Source organism: Orycteropus afer, unplaced genomic scaffold (genome assembly GCF_000298275.1).
Source record: "Orycteropus afer afer isolate SDZICR_OR568_19922 unplaced genomic scaffold, OryAfe1.0 scaffold00007, whole genome shotgun sequence".
Classification (NCBI taxonomy): domain Eukaryota; kingdom Metazoa; phylum Chordata; class Mammalia; order Tubulidentata; family Orycteropodidae; genus Orycteropus; species Orycteropus afer.
In genome coordinates this window covers 11,617,471-11,633,005 of record NW_006921594.1, presented here as the reverse complement: position 1 = coordinate 11,633,005, position 15,535 = coordinate 11,617,471, and the positions used below count along the sequence as shown (strand labels likewise).

Below are 15,535 nucleotides of genomic sequence, written 5' to 3'. Positions count from 1 at the left end.
GTATGTCAGTAAAGATGTTAAAATCAGGCAAAAATGTGAAAGAAATCAAACATATTTTAAAGCTGTTGCTCATAGCATTGAAGGATAGCCTTGAAAATTAAACCTACTCATAATCCAACAAAAAAAAAAAAAAAAAAGAAGTAAACCTACACATTCCTGCTAGGTACTCAAAGTAAGCCACCCAAATGCCAGAATGTCTTCAGATACCTGGCTCTTTGAGCTTCTTCTAACAACATTTCAGCTCTGGCCACGTCAGCAGCACTTTGCTGTAGAATAACCTCTACTTGAGAAAGGCTTTCAACTCGTTCACGAATATCTTCTGTCAGGTTCTGTAACTGCTGTGGGGTGCTAGGCATTTCCATTTTCAACACTTCGTTAGCAACTGCTTCGATGCTGTCCAAATCAGCACTATCCTCTGTGGAATGCAAAGATGGGTCACTCATTCAGCTGCTTATCAGTGCATCTTCACTGTGAACAGCACTGGGGTTATATCAAGAAAGAGATACACACTTCCCCTTTGAGTTTACAATCTAATTCAGTGGGAGATGACGCCTACACACATGAAAAGTAACTGCACAATGAGTCCTACCGGAATCTGAGGTAGGCTGGGGCAGTGAATAAGGGAGGCTGCCAGGAGGATGAGGGAACTGCTAAGATGTTGAAGAGCAAACAGGATTTGAAAGGAGAAAGAGGGACATTTCTGGATGGAGAGATAGTATGGGCAGAGCATGTTTGTTAATGTGAAAACCTAGCTCAGCATATGGGTTCAGATTGTGGACAATCTGAGACCAGGGCTGATGCTTGATCGTAAATGGCAATGAAAACTTTCAGTTGAGGCTGGAAGAACAGTTAAGATATTATTGTAAATGCAGACATACAAGTTGATAATCATTATAAATTTCTTCAGATTACAGAAAGGGAGATGACCCAGGCAGAGAACCAGGAGGGTCAAAACTAAGGAGTTTTAAAATGTCAAATGTGAAAAGTCAAAGAAATTATGATGAGATGAAACTTCACATGCCTCAGATTACTCATTTGTACTTTTTTTTTTTTTTTGACTGTCAACAGAAAAAAGGATCCCAGTGCATTTAATACGATGAAAATAGGGGACTGAATGATGGCTTTCACAAGATACTCCTTAAGGTGTCCATAGCAAATACTGTTGGCTCCTTACTACTACCCATCCCCCACCCCCTTTTTCCTTGCTAGCAGAATCCTGATTTTGTTCAGACATCTACCTCTAAACTAAGGTAAATATCAACTCAGAGTTAAATCCTGATTAGCCTGTCAGTTATGACAATCCCATTCCATTTGCCAATGACATTTATGCAGGGCCTATGACTCACTTCTGGTCCATGAGATTTATGAGATGATGGATGGCTTGAGGGCTTCTGGGAAGGTTTCCTCCCTTTTAAGAAGACAGCAAAAGAATAGGTAGTCTCCTCTTTTATTGGATATTGTATTTTTTATGTGAAGTCATCTTACCATGAGCTTGAGAACAAAGCTCATACACTTAAGATGGCAAAGCAGAAAGATGTAAAGTACATGGGTGCCTGAAACTTGGAGCAATCCTATGACTGGATGTCTTGTTACATGAGATAATAAACGTCCTTTCTGATTAACTGAATTTCAAATGAGCATTTTTTGTAACTTGTAGCCAAAACCATTCTTATTGCTAACACTTAGACTGTGACTAGCACTTGTGAGCATTTGTGAGTTGGATCACAAATTCTAGAGATTTTCTTTTTCTCTATAGGAACTTAAGGTACAGAGTATAACCATATGTATAATATCTGGAAATAATAGGATTACAGAGCTTGGGGCAATACCAAAATAACACACTCTCATACTTTGAGATAAAGTTCTAACGCCATTATATTTGATCTCTAATATAAATTCCAAATCCAGTTCTCACAGTAAATAATTGACTTGCTGATTTGCTTCTTGACTATCCCATTAGGTTTGTATCTGTATTAACATTGGAGAAAGTTACTTACATACACGTGATGTAAGCATTCTATCAAATGGAAACACTTCTTATCACAGAAATTTTTCTTATTTGGAAATGTTACGTTATCACCTGCCAGAAACTGGTTTTAGCTGAAATACAGGTTTGATTCATGACCTTCCAAACAGAAAACCTTACATATTAAGCTTTACATTCTAAGACAGAAACAAATGTCCAAAAGGAAAGTGACGATGAAAAGTTTCCTTACGGGTCAAGAAGTTTCTGATTTGCTTGATCAGATTTCTTAGATCCTCATTGCTCCTGTCTACTTTTTCTTTGGTTGCATTTGTTTTCAGCAGAACCTCTTGAGCGTTCTGTTTTGCTTCATCTGCTCTGAGTTTTGCTTCGGAGACCTGGTATGAGGCATAAATTACCCATGAAACAGGATCACTCTTACTAAAGAAGAACAGAACATCAGAAATGATCCAGAAAATGATGTTGAAAAATTAAAACATTTGGAATCACGGACTTCTGGAAACAAATTTCTTCGATTCAACAAAAGAGTGTATTCCTGTACACACTGAAAGTACTCATAGACAGATTCCTATACAACATTCCTGTATAGATAGGCCTAGCATATAAAATGTTTCACATTTCTGAACTCCTTCAAATCATTTGGCCACTCTAGTAAAATGTTCCCTAGTCTTTGTCTCAAGGAGCTCTGGTGGCATAGTGTCTACAGCATTTATTTGACTGCCAACCAGAAGGTTGGCAGTTCAAACCCACCAGCCCCTCTGTGGAAGGATGATGGGGCTATAGACTTCCGTAAAGATTTACCACCTCAGAAATCCAATGAGGTTGCTATGAATCACCGTCGACTCGATGGCATGAACTTTGATTTGGTTTTGGAGTCTTTGTCTCAGGCACCAACATAAACACTTAGGTAACAGTTTGTGTCACTTCAGAAGAATAAATGCTTAACTGCTAAGTACAGAATGGATGTAGGTATAGCCAGATTTATTCATAAACCTGGACCCATGATAAGAAACATGATTATACCAAATTATTGGTAGCCTAAAGTTTAAGTTTCTTGCTGTAAAGCATGTGTATTCCCTGTCCTACCCTCCAGCCTCCTAAGTAAGAGGAAACCAAATTTTTTTACTATGTATAAAACCTCCCCTTCTCTTTCCCGACCTCACACAAACACAAATGTTCGTTACTTAAGTGTGGAATTCCCTTTTCATTGTCATCAGCATTCAGAATGGACTTCTCCTTTCAGATTCTCCAATCTACAACTCGAAGCAAGCAGACAAACAACAAAAACAACAGAGGTCATCCACTGAATTACCATCTTGGAGAGCTGTTCCACCTCAGCCAGGGCACTCAGGACATCTCGGTCAAAGTCCATAGCTTTCTGCCAGGCGCTGTGTGCAACACTGACCAGACCACCACAGCCAGGTCCCCCACACTTCTTCTGTCCTTCATCAGTTCTGCAGTTTGGGCCGCCACACTCAGTCTCGGAGCAGGAGGCCCCTGGAGGTGTTCCACAGGTCTGTAAAACCAAGGGTCAGGCACAGAGGGTTCAGATAGTGAGTCTGCTGCAATTTAACAGCTGTAGAGGGCCTGGGTGGCCCCACAGAGCATGTAGGTGGTCCTCAGCAAAGGTGCTTTAAATGGTGTTAGAAGGCAGGATGGAGAAAGGAACAAAGTTTAGGAATAAACTAACCTGCTTATCACCAAGGAAACAAAGTTTATAATCCCTTGCCAACGAATTTGAATACCATATGGGCTTTGTCCAGGATGCAAATATTATCTGCTTTATCAAGTTGAATTTTATTAACGTGAGAGCCAAAGAAGATCTCCTCTTCTGCTAACCAGCTGGATTAAAAAAATACGTACTGAGAAAACTTTGAGCCCAGCACCATGTTAACTGCTCTGACAACTACAGTGATGTTAAGAAGCCATTTATCTACTCTTTTAGTAATCTTCCATCTACTTAGGAAGATGGGATCACCCCACACAAACCAGCCAAGAAGAGGTCAGTTGCCTTAAGTATGAAGGAAAGCAGACAAATGAGAGGGTTACAGTAGTTGGGGGCGGGTTTGCTGGCTCGTGGAATTTGAACACGGGAAGAGGGAGAACATTCCAGATGTGAGATGAAGACAAAAAACAGTATAAGCAACAATGAATACAGCTTTTCCAAAGACTTTCTCCACACATACTCATATCTAGCAGAAACTTATCAATGATCTTGGCAGATAAATTCAGAAATTACATGTATGTTATATTAAGGAAAAGGCTGAAAAAGAAGAAAATAATATGTAGAGCAATGCTTTTGTGAAAAACCTGAAGAGACAGAGGGTTTACTGAAATGAAAAGTAGTTAACAATACTCTGAAGCAAGAAAAATAGCGTTTTTAAGAGTAGAGAATAGATATAAACTCTTTAGCCTAATACTTTCAAAATAATTATAAGCCCATTTATGTCTCAAATTAATAACTGGTTTACAGTACATAAAAAGCTTCAGAAAATAAAGTTCATCCTATGTGCAAAAGGGTACTTTTAGGAAGAGGAGTGTAAGGCCTCAGGTATTTCTAAAAACAATCTGAGAGCACACCAGAAAGTCTGTTTATTTCAGCAGACAGGCATGAAAAAATGCATGGTTCTAGCTAAACAGACACAGAGATAAAGGACTGAAGGTATCTGAAGAACACAAAGGGATACAAAATCTCTTTACCCAAGGAAATGGCCGTATGGAACCTGTAAGGGGAATTCGCCTGGAATAATTCACAAGAACAAAATGAAAATAAGAGAACTAGAATAGACAAGAACCGTAGGGGGCAGTGAGTTTACGTTAATGAGGGAGGAACAGCTCAGAAAAGGAGGGCGAGAATGGTCACACAACTGGATGGAATCAATGCCACTGAATGCAGAAACAGTTGGATTGGTGTGTTTTGCTGTGTATATCTCAACAACAAAATAAATAGAATTTAAAGAAAAAATAACAGAAGAGACTTAAAGACTGTTAGTAAGAACTGAAAATAAATCAATAAAAAGAACCTAAGGAGCTGGCTAATTCTAGGTAGTTCATCGAGTCAGACTTGACTCATAGTGACCCCTCCTTGGGTTTCTGAGGCAGTATCGCTACGGAAGTAGATTGCCCCATCTTCCTTCCGAGGAGTGGCTGGCGGGTTTGAACCGCCAGCCTTCTGGTTAGTAGTCAAGTGCTTTAGCCACTATGCTAACAGAGTTCCTCCTATGTAGTTTAGGGGGTGGAAAAGGAAGCACAGGACAGGACTAAAGACCCCGACCCCCTGACTGACTCACGAGATGCTGCCTGTTGCAAAGCAAGAACCCTCTTGCGTGCACAGCTCCTTCCCACTGTAGTCTGCAGAGATGTGATCTGTTTGTGATAACTGATTTTTTAGTGTAATTTGTGAGGAAAGAATCAGAATCGAGAGGAAAGAAGATGAAGAGAGAACAGGCATTTTCTGTGTATATGTGACAGTGTTCTCTACTGTGAGAAACAATTTACACATTGCTCTAGGCTTCCATTTTCCTTTCTAAATGGTGACAGGAGACATATTTACTCTCTATGTCTACAGACAGGGCAGAATTTCCTAAGAAGCTCTGGTGGCATAGCGGTTAAAGCATTCGACTGCTAATGAAAGTTTGGCAGCTTGAACCAGCTGCTATGTGGGAGAAAGATGAGGCAGTCTGCTTTTGTAAAGATTTACAGCCTTGAAAACCCTATGCATGAGATAATGAATGGAACACCTGGTAGGCATCGATAGAAGTGGTCACAATACAGTACAGATGGCATGTTCTTCTCATTCTCTCTCTCACTCTCAGAGAGGGAACTACACCAAGACAAAATTGTAACAAAGTCTAAATGCTTCACATTATCTTATGCACCTGTGTTTCTAACCAAGCGAACACAAGACTTAGTCAACAAAAAATGCCCTTCAAATTCTCTCAGATAGGTACCCCTTTCATGAAAAACAAAAAGGAAGCAGGAGGAAGAAACAGGCTCAGTTTGGCTTTTTTTTTTTTGGCCTTTTGCCTGATTTTCATTAATCTCACTACTCAATTTCATTTGGCTCCAGGGATACTTTTTAAAAGGTTCTGGAAAATGCATCTACTTTTTAGGCCGCTTTCAGGGTTAACCTTCACCAGGTAAAGTTACTGGAACAAAGGAACATTTCAGCTGACACCCATGAAAAAAATTCCTTGGCTCTCTTAATTGTTTTTAGGAAGTTCTTCACAGAACAGTTCTTAATTCCTCCACTGAGATGGATTTTGTACTCACAATCAGCACAAAGTAAAAAAGAAATTATACAGTATAAAAAGGATCAAGTTTAAGTAAGCAGGCACTGGGTCCATACAATAGTATGGGAACATAGACTATAGTTCCTTGGTTCTATCACAGAGAAATATAGCTAGAAGAGAGGGAAAAGGTAGAAACATGAGGATTGTTGCTTTTAATTCAACTTGGTCAAGTATACCCTGTACTGTCATCCAGGGACCTGAGCCCGGGAGTTTCTCTCCTATGGATTCATTTGCAAAGTGAATAATATCAAAGATAAGCCCAAACCCACTGCCCTCAAGTGGCTTCTGACTCATAGTGACCCTATAGGACAGAGCAGAACTGCCCCATAGAGTTTCCAAGGCTCTAAGTCTTTACGGAAGCAGGCTGCCTCCTCCTTTTCTCATGGAGCAGCTGGTGGGTTCAAACCACCGACCTTTTGGTTAGCAGCTGAGCGGCTAACCACTGTGTCACCAGGACTCCTTTATAAATGACAAAGCAGGTTCTTTTTGCTCCTAAAGCACTACAGCAGTCAGGAAGGCCAAGCCCCCAAACCTCACCATCTCAGCAGTGGCTGAAAGGTCTAGACTTTGGAGTTTGCCTGCCAGTTCGTCAAGAAGGCGAGACTGCTCCTCTTGTTTTTCCCTGAACTGGGACTCTTGCTCTAGCATCAAGTCTTCCACTTTGTCTCGAGTGAGAGCTGACTGCTCCACAGTGCTGTTGGGATCTGTGGTGGAGGCATTCACCCTCTCCTCTGCTTCAAGAGACATCTGGAAGTACTTGGTAATGCTGTCCAAGGCACCTATGGCAGAAACAAAATTGCCCAGTTAATTCTGTTGAACCTGATCTCCTCACCAAGCAATACCATATTTGGTGTCTGGGGCCTTAAATTGACTGCATGATTTTGTTGTAAAATTCAAGAAGAAAATCTTCACGAAGAGGTACATGTTCTCTCTCCAGAACAATGAATATATTTTGTCCCCTTAGTGCCGAGTCTGAGTCTGGAGATGGCCAAACATCTGGATAAAAAGTGAAAAATTGTCAAGCAGATGTTATTCCCACACACAGCCAAACATCCAGTCATTTCTAAATAGCTGGTATCTGGAAGCCTATCATGTCCAGATGAATTTTCCCTTGTCTCATTTGACTGAGCCCAATGCAAATGGCTAGAATGTACATAAAACAGACAAAAAATGCTTTAGGGACCAAGCCGAAAAAAAAAGCAATTGGGCACAAAATAGGGATGGATGGTGTGATCTGACATTTCTACTTTCTTTTGCTTTTTAGGGGTGAGGAGACATTGTGGCACCTGGTTAAGCACTTGGCTAGTCATCACCAGCTTCTCAGCAGGAGAAGGATGAGGGCGTTGGCTTCTGTAAAGACTTACTGCCTTAGAAACCCTACGGGGCAGTTCCACTTAGTCCTATAGGGTCACTATGAGTCAGAATTGACTTAATGGCAACCGGTTTATTTTTGGTCCTATATATGGCTGTGGTGGTTAAGGCTGTGTGTCAACTTGGCTGGGCCTGGTTGAGTGGCTGGCAGCTGGTGGTAGTTATTCCCCATGATGAGACTGGCAATCAGCTCCATGCTGGGATCTACCACAAGTAGCTGAGTAGCTACTTTAGGGATGTGGTCTGCTTCCCGTATATAAACAGCAGCTTTGGAAATGGTCTCTAGCTTATGGCACGCTTGAACCCTGCATGTAGCCATGTTGTTCAGCAGCCTGCCATGCTCTGCCGACCTTGGGACTTACAATGGACTTAAATTAATGGCCTGCCATGTGGTTTGGTAACATCAGAACTGTGTCTTTTCACTTGTCAACCTTGGGCTTGGCAGCCTCAGCAGCCAGCAGCTGTCTGGGTGAAGAGTGCCTCTAGCTGCGGTGAGCCAGGAGCAGAAGGCAGAGCTGGTCCCCAAGGTGGAGAGGCTTTTACCCAGTTCCTAGAGCCTGGCACTTTGAATTCGGACTTAAAGCCTCCAAATTGTAAGAATAAACTCCTGTTTGTTAAGGCCATCCCATTTGCGGTATACTCTTGTCAGAGTGGCATTAGGGAACCAGAACAATGGCCTATGATATCAGCAAATGAAGCATTTGCACTAATTATTCCCTGACCAAGCAACATTTTAAAACATAAAAGGATTTGCAGAATTATTAATTTAAGTTCTTAAGTATTTAAAAGAGCGCCTTTTCAACAAAAGCCTATGGTGGCTGAACCACTCACTGAAAAGAAACATCAGAAAACAGATCCCATTCTAATGCAATCACTACTACTTACTCTGTGGGACCTTTGCTATGTCACTTAGTCTCTTTGGGCCCCAATTCCCACATTAATGGGGACATTAATCTCATTTGTGCAGCAACTCAATGACCAAAAGTTTAATAATTATTAGAAAGCACTAGATTTTTTTTCCCCCTACAAGTAGTGCATTAAGTGGTTAGAAAGATGGTTATTATCCAGTTTTGAATATCTGCACAAAAAATGCTCACCCCGAATATCTGAGTTTTTGATAAATTCTAGTTGCTCAGCAAGTTCTTTCACTGTGTTGTCCAGTCTTTCTGCTTCTTTCTGCAGAGAGTCTAATTCTTCAGCTGTGCTGTTACTCTGTGAAGCTGTGTCAGATAATTTCACTTCTACCTGAGACATCTTTTCTGTAACCTCTTTGGTTAACTTCCTGTAAAGAGAAGGATAAGTCTGCCGATGTAAAATAAACCAAAGAGAAATTTTAAAGTGTCAGTTTTACATTTTCTATTCATACTGTATCCACTGCTCTGTGTAATTTCAAATGAATTCAGTAATTTGTAACAATTCATTTCTTTCTAAGTACTGGTTTTATTCTCCTTATTTTAAGTGATGATATTACATCTAGCACTTTGTGTTTTTTCAAAGGTTTTGAAGAAAAACACAGAGGTGCCACTAAGCTGTGCTGCAGAGAACGGACCATCTGAGGGATTCTAAATCTATTGTAATGTGGGCACAGGTAAGAATGTGGTGGCCCACCTTCATATGTAAACAGCTTCCAGTTCACATAATCACACAAACTCAAAAAGACATAAAGGACTCCAGTATAAAATTATGCCTCCCCACAACCTGCCAAATATATTTTTCTTTGAGCCTCAGGGGTCTTCTGCAAGATGGAACATGTACAGAGGAAGACCTACAGCCCACCTGGAAGACAACTGAGTGTCATCTAAATCTGCTTTGCATCCACTCCCCTTCAAGCAAGGAGCCGCCTCCTTCCATCAACAAACGGGCCTTTTATTTTTCATAAGAAAGAAGGTAGTATCTACTGAGAGTGAAATACGATCAATGTTTAGCTTTCACAATATTTCATTTGAAATCTAAACCCAACTGTTTTGTTCTGTGTCTTAACTATCTATAAAGCCATACTTTAGGCATCTATTTGTTTATTACTGTGCATATATACAGTGTGTATGTATATGTGTGTGTGTGTGTGTGTGTACATAAAATCACAGAGAAAGCAGTATTTGAAAAGACCTTAGCTTTGTGTTACTAATTCACTGAACTGAACTGTCTTCTCAAGGGTATACCAATCAACGTAAAAAACTGGGAAATCTGGAGATGCTAGAAGGTTGGGAGCTGTTAGAAACATGATTTTCATGGTGGTCATAAAGCCGGACTCCATTCAAAGAACAAATACTTAAACAGATCATCTGATTTGGTAGATTAAATTACCTTTAGAAAATCCCATGGTTTTTTTTCCTGAGGATATTAAAATACATAGTTTCTTTGTGCTTTTGTTAATCAGCTGATTCACAGAAGGCTTTCATTTCTTTTTAAGTCTCATAAAATGTCACAATTTTAAACAAATCAAATCTAATATTGTGTGTATTTTAAAGTAAGCCCTCTTGGAACCCTAAAACATATACTCTTAGGCTTTGCCTTGAAAAAAGATTAGTGAAACTATAGTTTTCCTAAAATGGTTACAAGCTATCTAGTTAAATAAATAGAAGGGCAGACGCAGAGCTGACACTCTCTGGCGGGGTGTCAAAAGACACCAGAGTTTCTCCTTCTCCAGGAAGCACTCGGCGACCAGGTCAAGATAGTGTCCTCAGTGAGCTTACACACAGACTCCTGCCCTCCAGTGAGCGCTGTGTATTAGGAAGCTGAGCTGCACCTTAGTCTTTCTCATGAGATGAAAGTCCTCTTTAAATGCTTGATCAGCCCACATCCAACCTTTCCTAACACCCTGTGTAACCATTTGGTCTTGGGCACAAAACTTGAGGCTTGTGAAATCAAGAGACCAGTTATTTGAAATTCAGCTCCCTTTGGAAGGACCTTCTACAAATCACTTGAGCTAATACACCTGTTGCCTTCCTGATTCTCATACATTGCATTGAGGTCAAAGGTGTGTCTGGCTTCTGAAAACCAAACCAGTTGCCATGGGGTCAAGTCTGGCTTGTGGTGACGCCATGTGTTGCAGCCTAGAACTGCACTCCAGAGGGTCTGCAAGGCTGTGGCCTCTCCGAGGCAGAGCAGCAGACCTTTCCTCCGAGGTAGCTGTGGGTGGGTTCAAACCACTGACCTTCAGTCAGTAGCTGAGTACTTAAACATCCATGCCACCCAGGACTCCTCAGAGATGCTGATTAAGGCCTCATCACAAAAAAATGTTACTGTATTCTGTTGTAATGTAAAATCACCTCAATGTACAGGATTACAAGAAAGTCCCATCACTCGTTCCTACATGGTCAGTGTGTAATGAAAAACAGCATTTGGAGAATCTCAAATCTGTTTTTTCCTTCAGCTCCTAGATCTTACTATGTTGTGTTTTTTTTGGGGTTCTTTCAGTCAAAGGAATGTTTGGCAAAGGTACTTAGAATGGATGAGGATACAAGAAAGAGTAGAGAAATTACCCCTCAGAAGTTCAGCATGAGTCAGCTCAATTCTGTTTCCTTTCTTTGGCAAAATAAACACTATCCAGTCAGAGAGAGAATTATTTAAACAAGAGCTAGGAAAAAGATTTCTTCTTACAGAAAATTTGTAATAATTAGATGAACGATGCACTAGTCTAGCAGACCAATGGCTGAGCAGCAAAAATAATTTGGAAACAAAGAGTCTTATTTGTGGTAATGGACTTTCCTCAGTAGTAGCAAAACTTAAAATAATAGCAATTATGGGGCAGTTCTTCTCTTTCCAATGGGGTCACTATGAACTGCAATTGACCCAATGGCAAATCAAATCTAATACTGTGTGTATTTTAAAGTAAGCCCTATTAGAACTCTAAAACATGCACCGTTGGGCTTTGGATTGAAAAAAGATTAATGAAACTAGTTTTCCTGAGATGATGACAAGATATCTAGTTAAATAAACAGCTGTGTCAGGACTGTGGACTCTCCGGCAGGCTGTCAAAAGACACCAGAGTTTCTCCTTCTCCGGGAGACACTCAGATAATAATAATAATATTATTATATTCTATATAAATATATAATATTATATAATACTATCTAACAATATTATTATCCTCTCCGCAGCAGACACACACTTGCAGGAGAGAAAACAGAGGCTCAGGAATTAATTATCTGAGTCCATAAGCATAGCAAGGAGCAGAGCTGAGACTCAGTGATGGCTCTTTTGACTCTAAATCCAGTGTTCTTGCCACTCTACTGCCTCAGAGCATAGGTTACAGGGAGGACCACTGACTATAACATGCACACATTTGATACCGCAGCCTCAAGAACGTTGGTCTCCAATGATGTGCAAACGTTCACTCACCCAAACACCCAGAGTAAAGGCTGTGCTGGAAAATGAATGGCCGAGAATGTGTTTTTACTCACAGGACTAACCATGCCCCGTGACGGAAGGAAAGCTAGTCAGCACCCTGCCACAATCTCTGCTGTTTATTCACGATGCTGCAGAAATACTGTGTATTGTTATTCTGGTTCATTAACCACTTACTCTGCTTCCTCAAAGAGATTCCCAATGTTTTTCAGTGGCTCTGCTGCTGGGCTCTGGGCCAGGATGTCCTTTATCTCATTGACCTTCTTCTCCACAGAGTCCACAGTTTCCCGATAAGGCCCAATCACTCCACTAATCTTCAAGGCCTTGGCTCTCTCCAGGAATCTGTGGGTTCTGTTGGTCAACTCAGCAATGATCACGTCCCAAAGAGCAAAGCACTGGTGGCAGGGCATGCAGTCAGGGAAGACCCCCGAGTACCCCCGAGTACACTTGTCACAGCGTGGACCCTCGACGCCCTCAACGCAGACACACTGGCCCGTGGACTGGTCACACTGTGGCGTCTCAATGCCCCTGGGGTCACAGTCACAGGCTAGAAGAGAAATGGGAAGGTGAGCTGATCTACCAGATCACAAATTTCAACAATAGGATCGGCATTTAGAACCCTCAGTCATTGTCACAATGTGAACGTGTCAACCACTAACAATTTACCAAAGGCTTATGGAGAGGCTAGCTGCTTCCTCCAGCTCACACTCAACCCTTGCGAACCACTCTGTAATAACAGCAGTAATAATATTATCAAGAAAAAAATAACTAACACCTATTGACCACTTAGTATGTGCCAGGCATTGTAGTATCACCTCACATGTATCATCTCATTTAACCGATACTGTAACCCTGTGGGATAACCAAAACCAAACCCACTGCCATCAAGTCGATTCTGACTCACTTGAGTCCCTATGGAATAGATGGTACAATTATCACTATTTTGATAGTGATGTAGAAACTGAGATTGAGACAGATTACGGGAGCTGCCCTGAATCTCATGGCAAGGAAACAGCAGGGCCAGGATTCTGAGTCATCACTTTGCAACTCCACAGTCCATGGACCTCTGTGCTACCTCTGCCTCCCTCCTCCATCTCTGATTCTGACTTCCCTACAGGTCACAGCAGCATGGACAATTCAGGTCTACCTCCTGATGACATGGGCATCTGGCACAAGGCACAACGTTGATGAGCAACAGACCTGACCCCACCTGGGTCACAAACAGAAGGGGGAAATGAAACAACCTGATGAAAAGAAAACGAAATCAGAAAAATAATACATGAATTCCAAGTATCTGGTGCTTTAGTGGCTTTCAGCTAATATAATCTAATTTGTGGGTAACTGACTTTGTGATAACCACCCTTACCAAATACAAAAACTACAGGCTCTTAAGATGTCAGAAGTGATAGAAAAGACTTTGGGAGACATTCAGTCTCCAACTCTCATTGGCCCCATAGGGCTGGCAATCTATGCAGAGCTAAATGGCAGAGGGTAAAATCAGTGTCCTTGGTTGATGTTACTTAACACAATGCCTATGCCACTGAACTCTGGCTTAGCCATAACCCAACTCATAGCAATCCTACAGGACATAGTAGAACTGCCCCATAGGGTTTCCTGTCTCCCATGGAGCAGCTGGCAGGTTCCAACAGCCGAGCTTTCAGTTAGCAGTGGTGGTTAGCAGTGGAGAATGTGAAGATGTAGATAATGCTATACCTAAAGAGTTTATGTTGCTTAAATTTTCAAAATGGAATTCCATTATTATTTGGTAAAAATCCAGTCATCTTCCAGAAAGCTAAAATTTGCCTGGATCATGTCAAGATCTTTCAAGCTTGCACATGTACTCAAATTTCCTAGAGGGTTCCTGAAAACAGACTGCCCGCCCCCATCTCCAGATTCTGATTTAGTCAGTCTGGGGCGGGGTCTGAGAATTAGCATTTCTAATAAGTTCCTGGTGATGCTGATGTTGAGGGTCAACAGACCCTATTTTGAAGAATACTGTGTTATTTTTCTAGCTGTTGTAGTTATCCTTTGGTATGTTAATGTCTTTTATTTATTTATTTTCTTTTTACTCTTCAAAGGGTGGAGCTGGAGCAAGGTGTCAGGGCTTTGGAAGTTCAACAACAGTAGGCTGATGTGCAAACTTAAGGGCCCATGTAAATACAGGAAAAAGTGATTCCACATGCAGGAAATGAGACAACTTTGTCTATTCCTGCCCCTCAGGCTCCAGCCACTTGGTCAGAGGGTGGTGGCCCCACCAAAGGCAGCCTAGTGAGCCGGTGCCCACTTAGCCACCTCCCTCACGCTTGGAGGGCATGAGGCAGATGCTGCACATGCTTTTCATTTGCTCAAAAAATGATTTCTTCCCTCAGGCAATGCAAAGGCACACTTTAGTTCAGTCCTCAACAAGCTGTGACTGGATTCATGCCTGAGGCAGGAGATGTGTGCATATGATGCATTTATTTTTAATTTCTATAATAAATGTGTATTTTTGTTGTTGTCGATTCATTGTTAAAGCATGTCTTGCTCTCATTCTGTCATGTCTATCTTTGAAGGGGAAATGCTAGCCCCATGCTGTAGCAAGGGCTCACATGAAGGCTTTCCTCCTCATCTGGCGCTGGGAGTTCAGGCCAGGCCAGCAGTGCAGAGGTCAGCAGAGCTTCAGCTCTCTGCAGAAGACACTGCCCGGCTCAGCTGCACTGACCAACGTTCCTTCCTTCCAACTGACAACAGTTTCACAGATGGCTGGACTGTGGTATCATCACTGAACAGTCGATCTTGAACTTTTTTGGGAAGGACTCCTCAATACATCAGGTTTTTATTTCAAACTGAAGCTGGGAAACTAACTGCTAAAGCTCCTGTGCCCCTGTGCTTCCTTCCCTGACTATTGGGTTTCCAGAACTGCTTCTGTAATGGAGTCTCCCGGGAGGCAAGCACAAGGGCCACATGTATAACCTTGTGAAAAAACCTTCCTAAAGCTCCGGTAGCGTAGTGCCTAAGGCACTTGACTGCTAACCAGAAGGCTGGCAGTTCAAACCCAGCAGCCACTCGTCGGAAGGAAGGTTGGGCAATCTACTTCCGTAGTGATACCACCTAGGAAACCCAAGGAGGGGTTGCTATGAGTCGGGTCCGACTTGACAACACAAATAACAACAACAATAGTGTTTCCAGTGACACTCCCACATTCATGTTGCTGAAGCCAAAAGCTTGGTTTGCATCTGATAAAGTGTCATGAACAAGAAAATGAGGAAGGAGGTGTTCTGGCAAGATGGCAGACTAGGCAGAAGGACTGCACAGACCCTCTTCAACAAAGAAAAGGGAAACCAATTGACACAGACACAGAAGATAATCTTGGACTGCTGAGCCTTGAAGGGAAGGATACAGAAGTAGACTAAACCCCAACTAGCAGAAGAATTTGCATGAAAATACCAAAAAAGGATACATATGCAGTTGCGGTCTGGCAGGGACCTGAATGCCCCTGACGGCACAAATGTCTTGGACATTTCCGAGCGGTGGTAGGACCTAAAAATTAACCTAAAAATCA

General features: G+C 41.7%; 1 protein-coding gene across 1 annotated transcript in view; it reads right to left on the bottom strand.

Moving 5' to 3' along the window:
- LAMB1 (laminin subunit beta 1) overlaps positions 1–15,535 on the bottom strand; it is a 111,406-nt gene that overhangs the window by 11,079 nt on the left and 84,792 nt on the right. Inside the window, 6 exon segments of the mRNA XM_007945067.1 lie at positions 208–415; positions 2,217–2,361; positions 3,297–3,500; positions 6,814–7,055; positions 8,745–8,929; positions 12,172–12,541. Of these exon segments, the coding sequence (XP_007943258.1) occupies positions 208–415; positions 2,217–2,361; positions 3,297–3,500; positions 6,814–7,055; positions 8,745–8,929; positions 12,172–12,541 (1,354 nt within the window).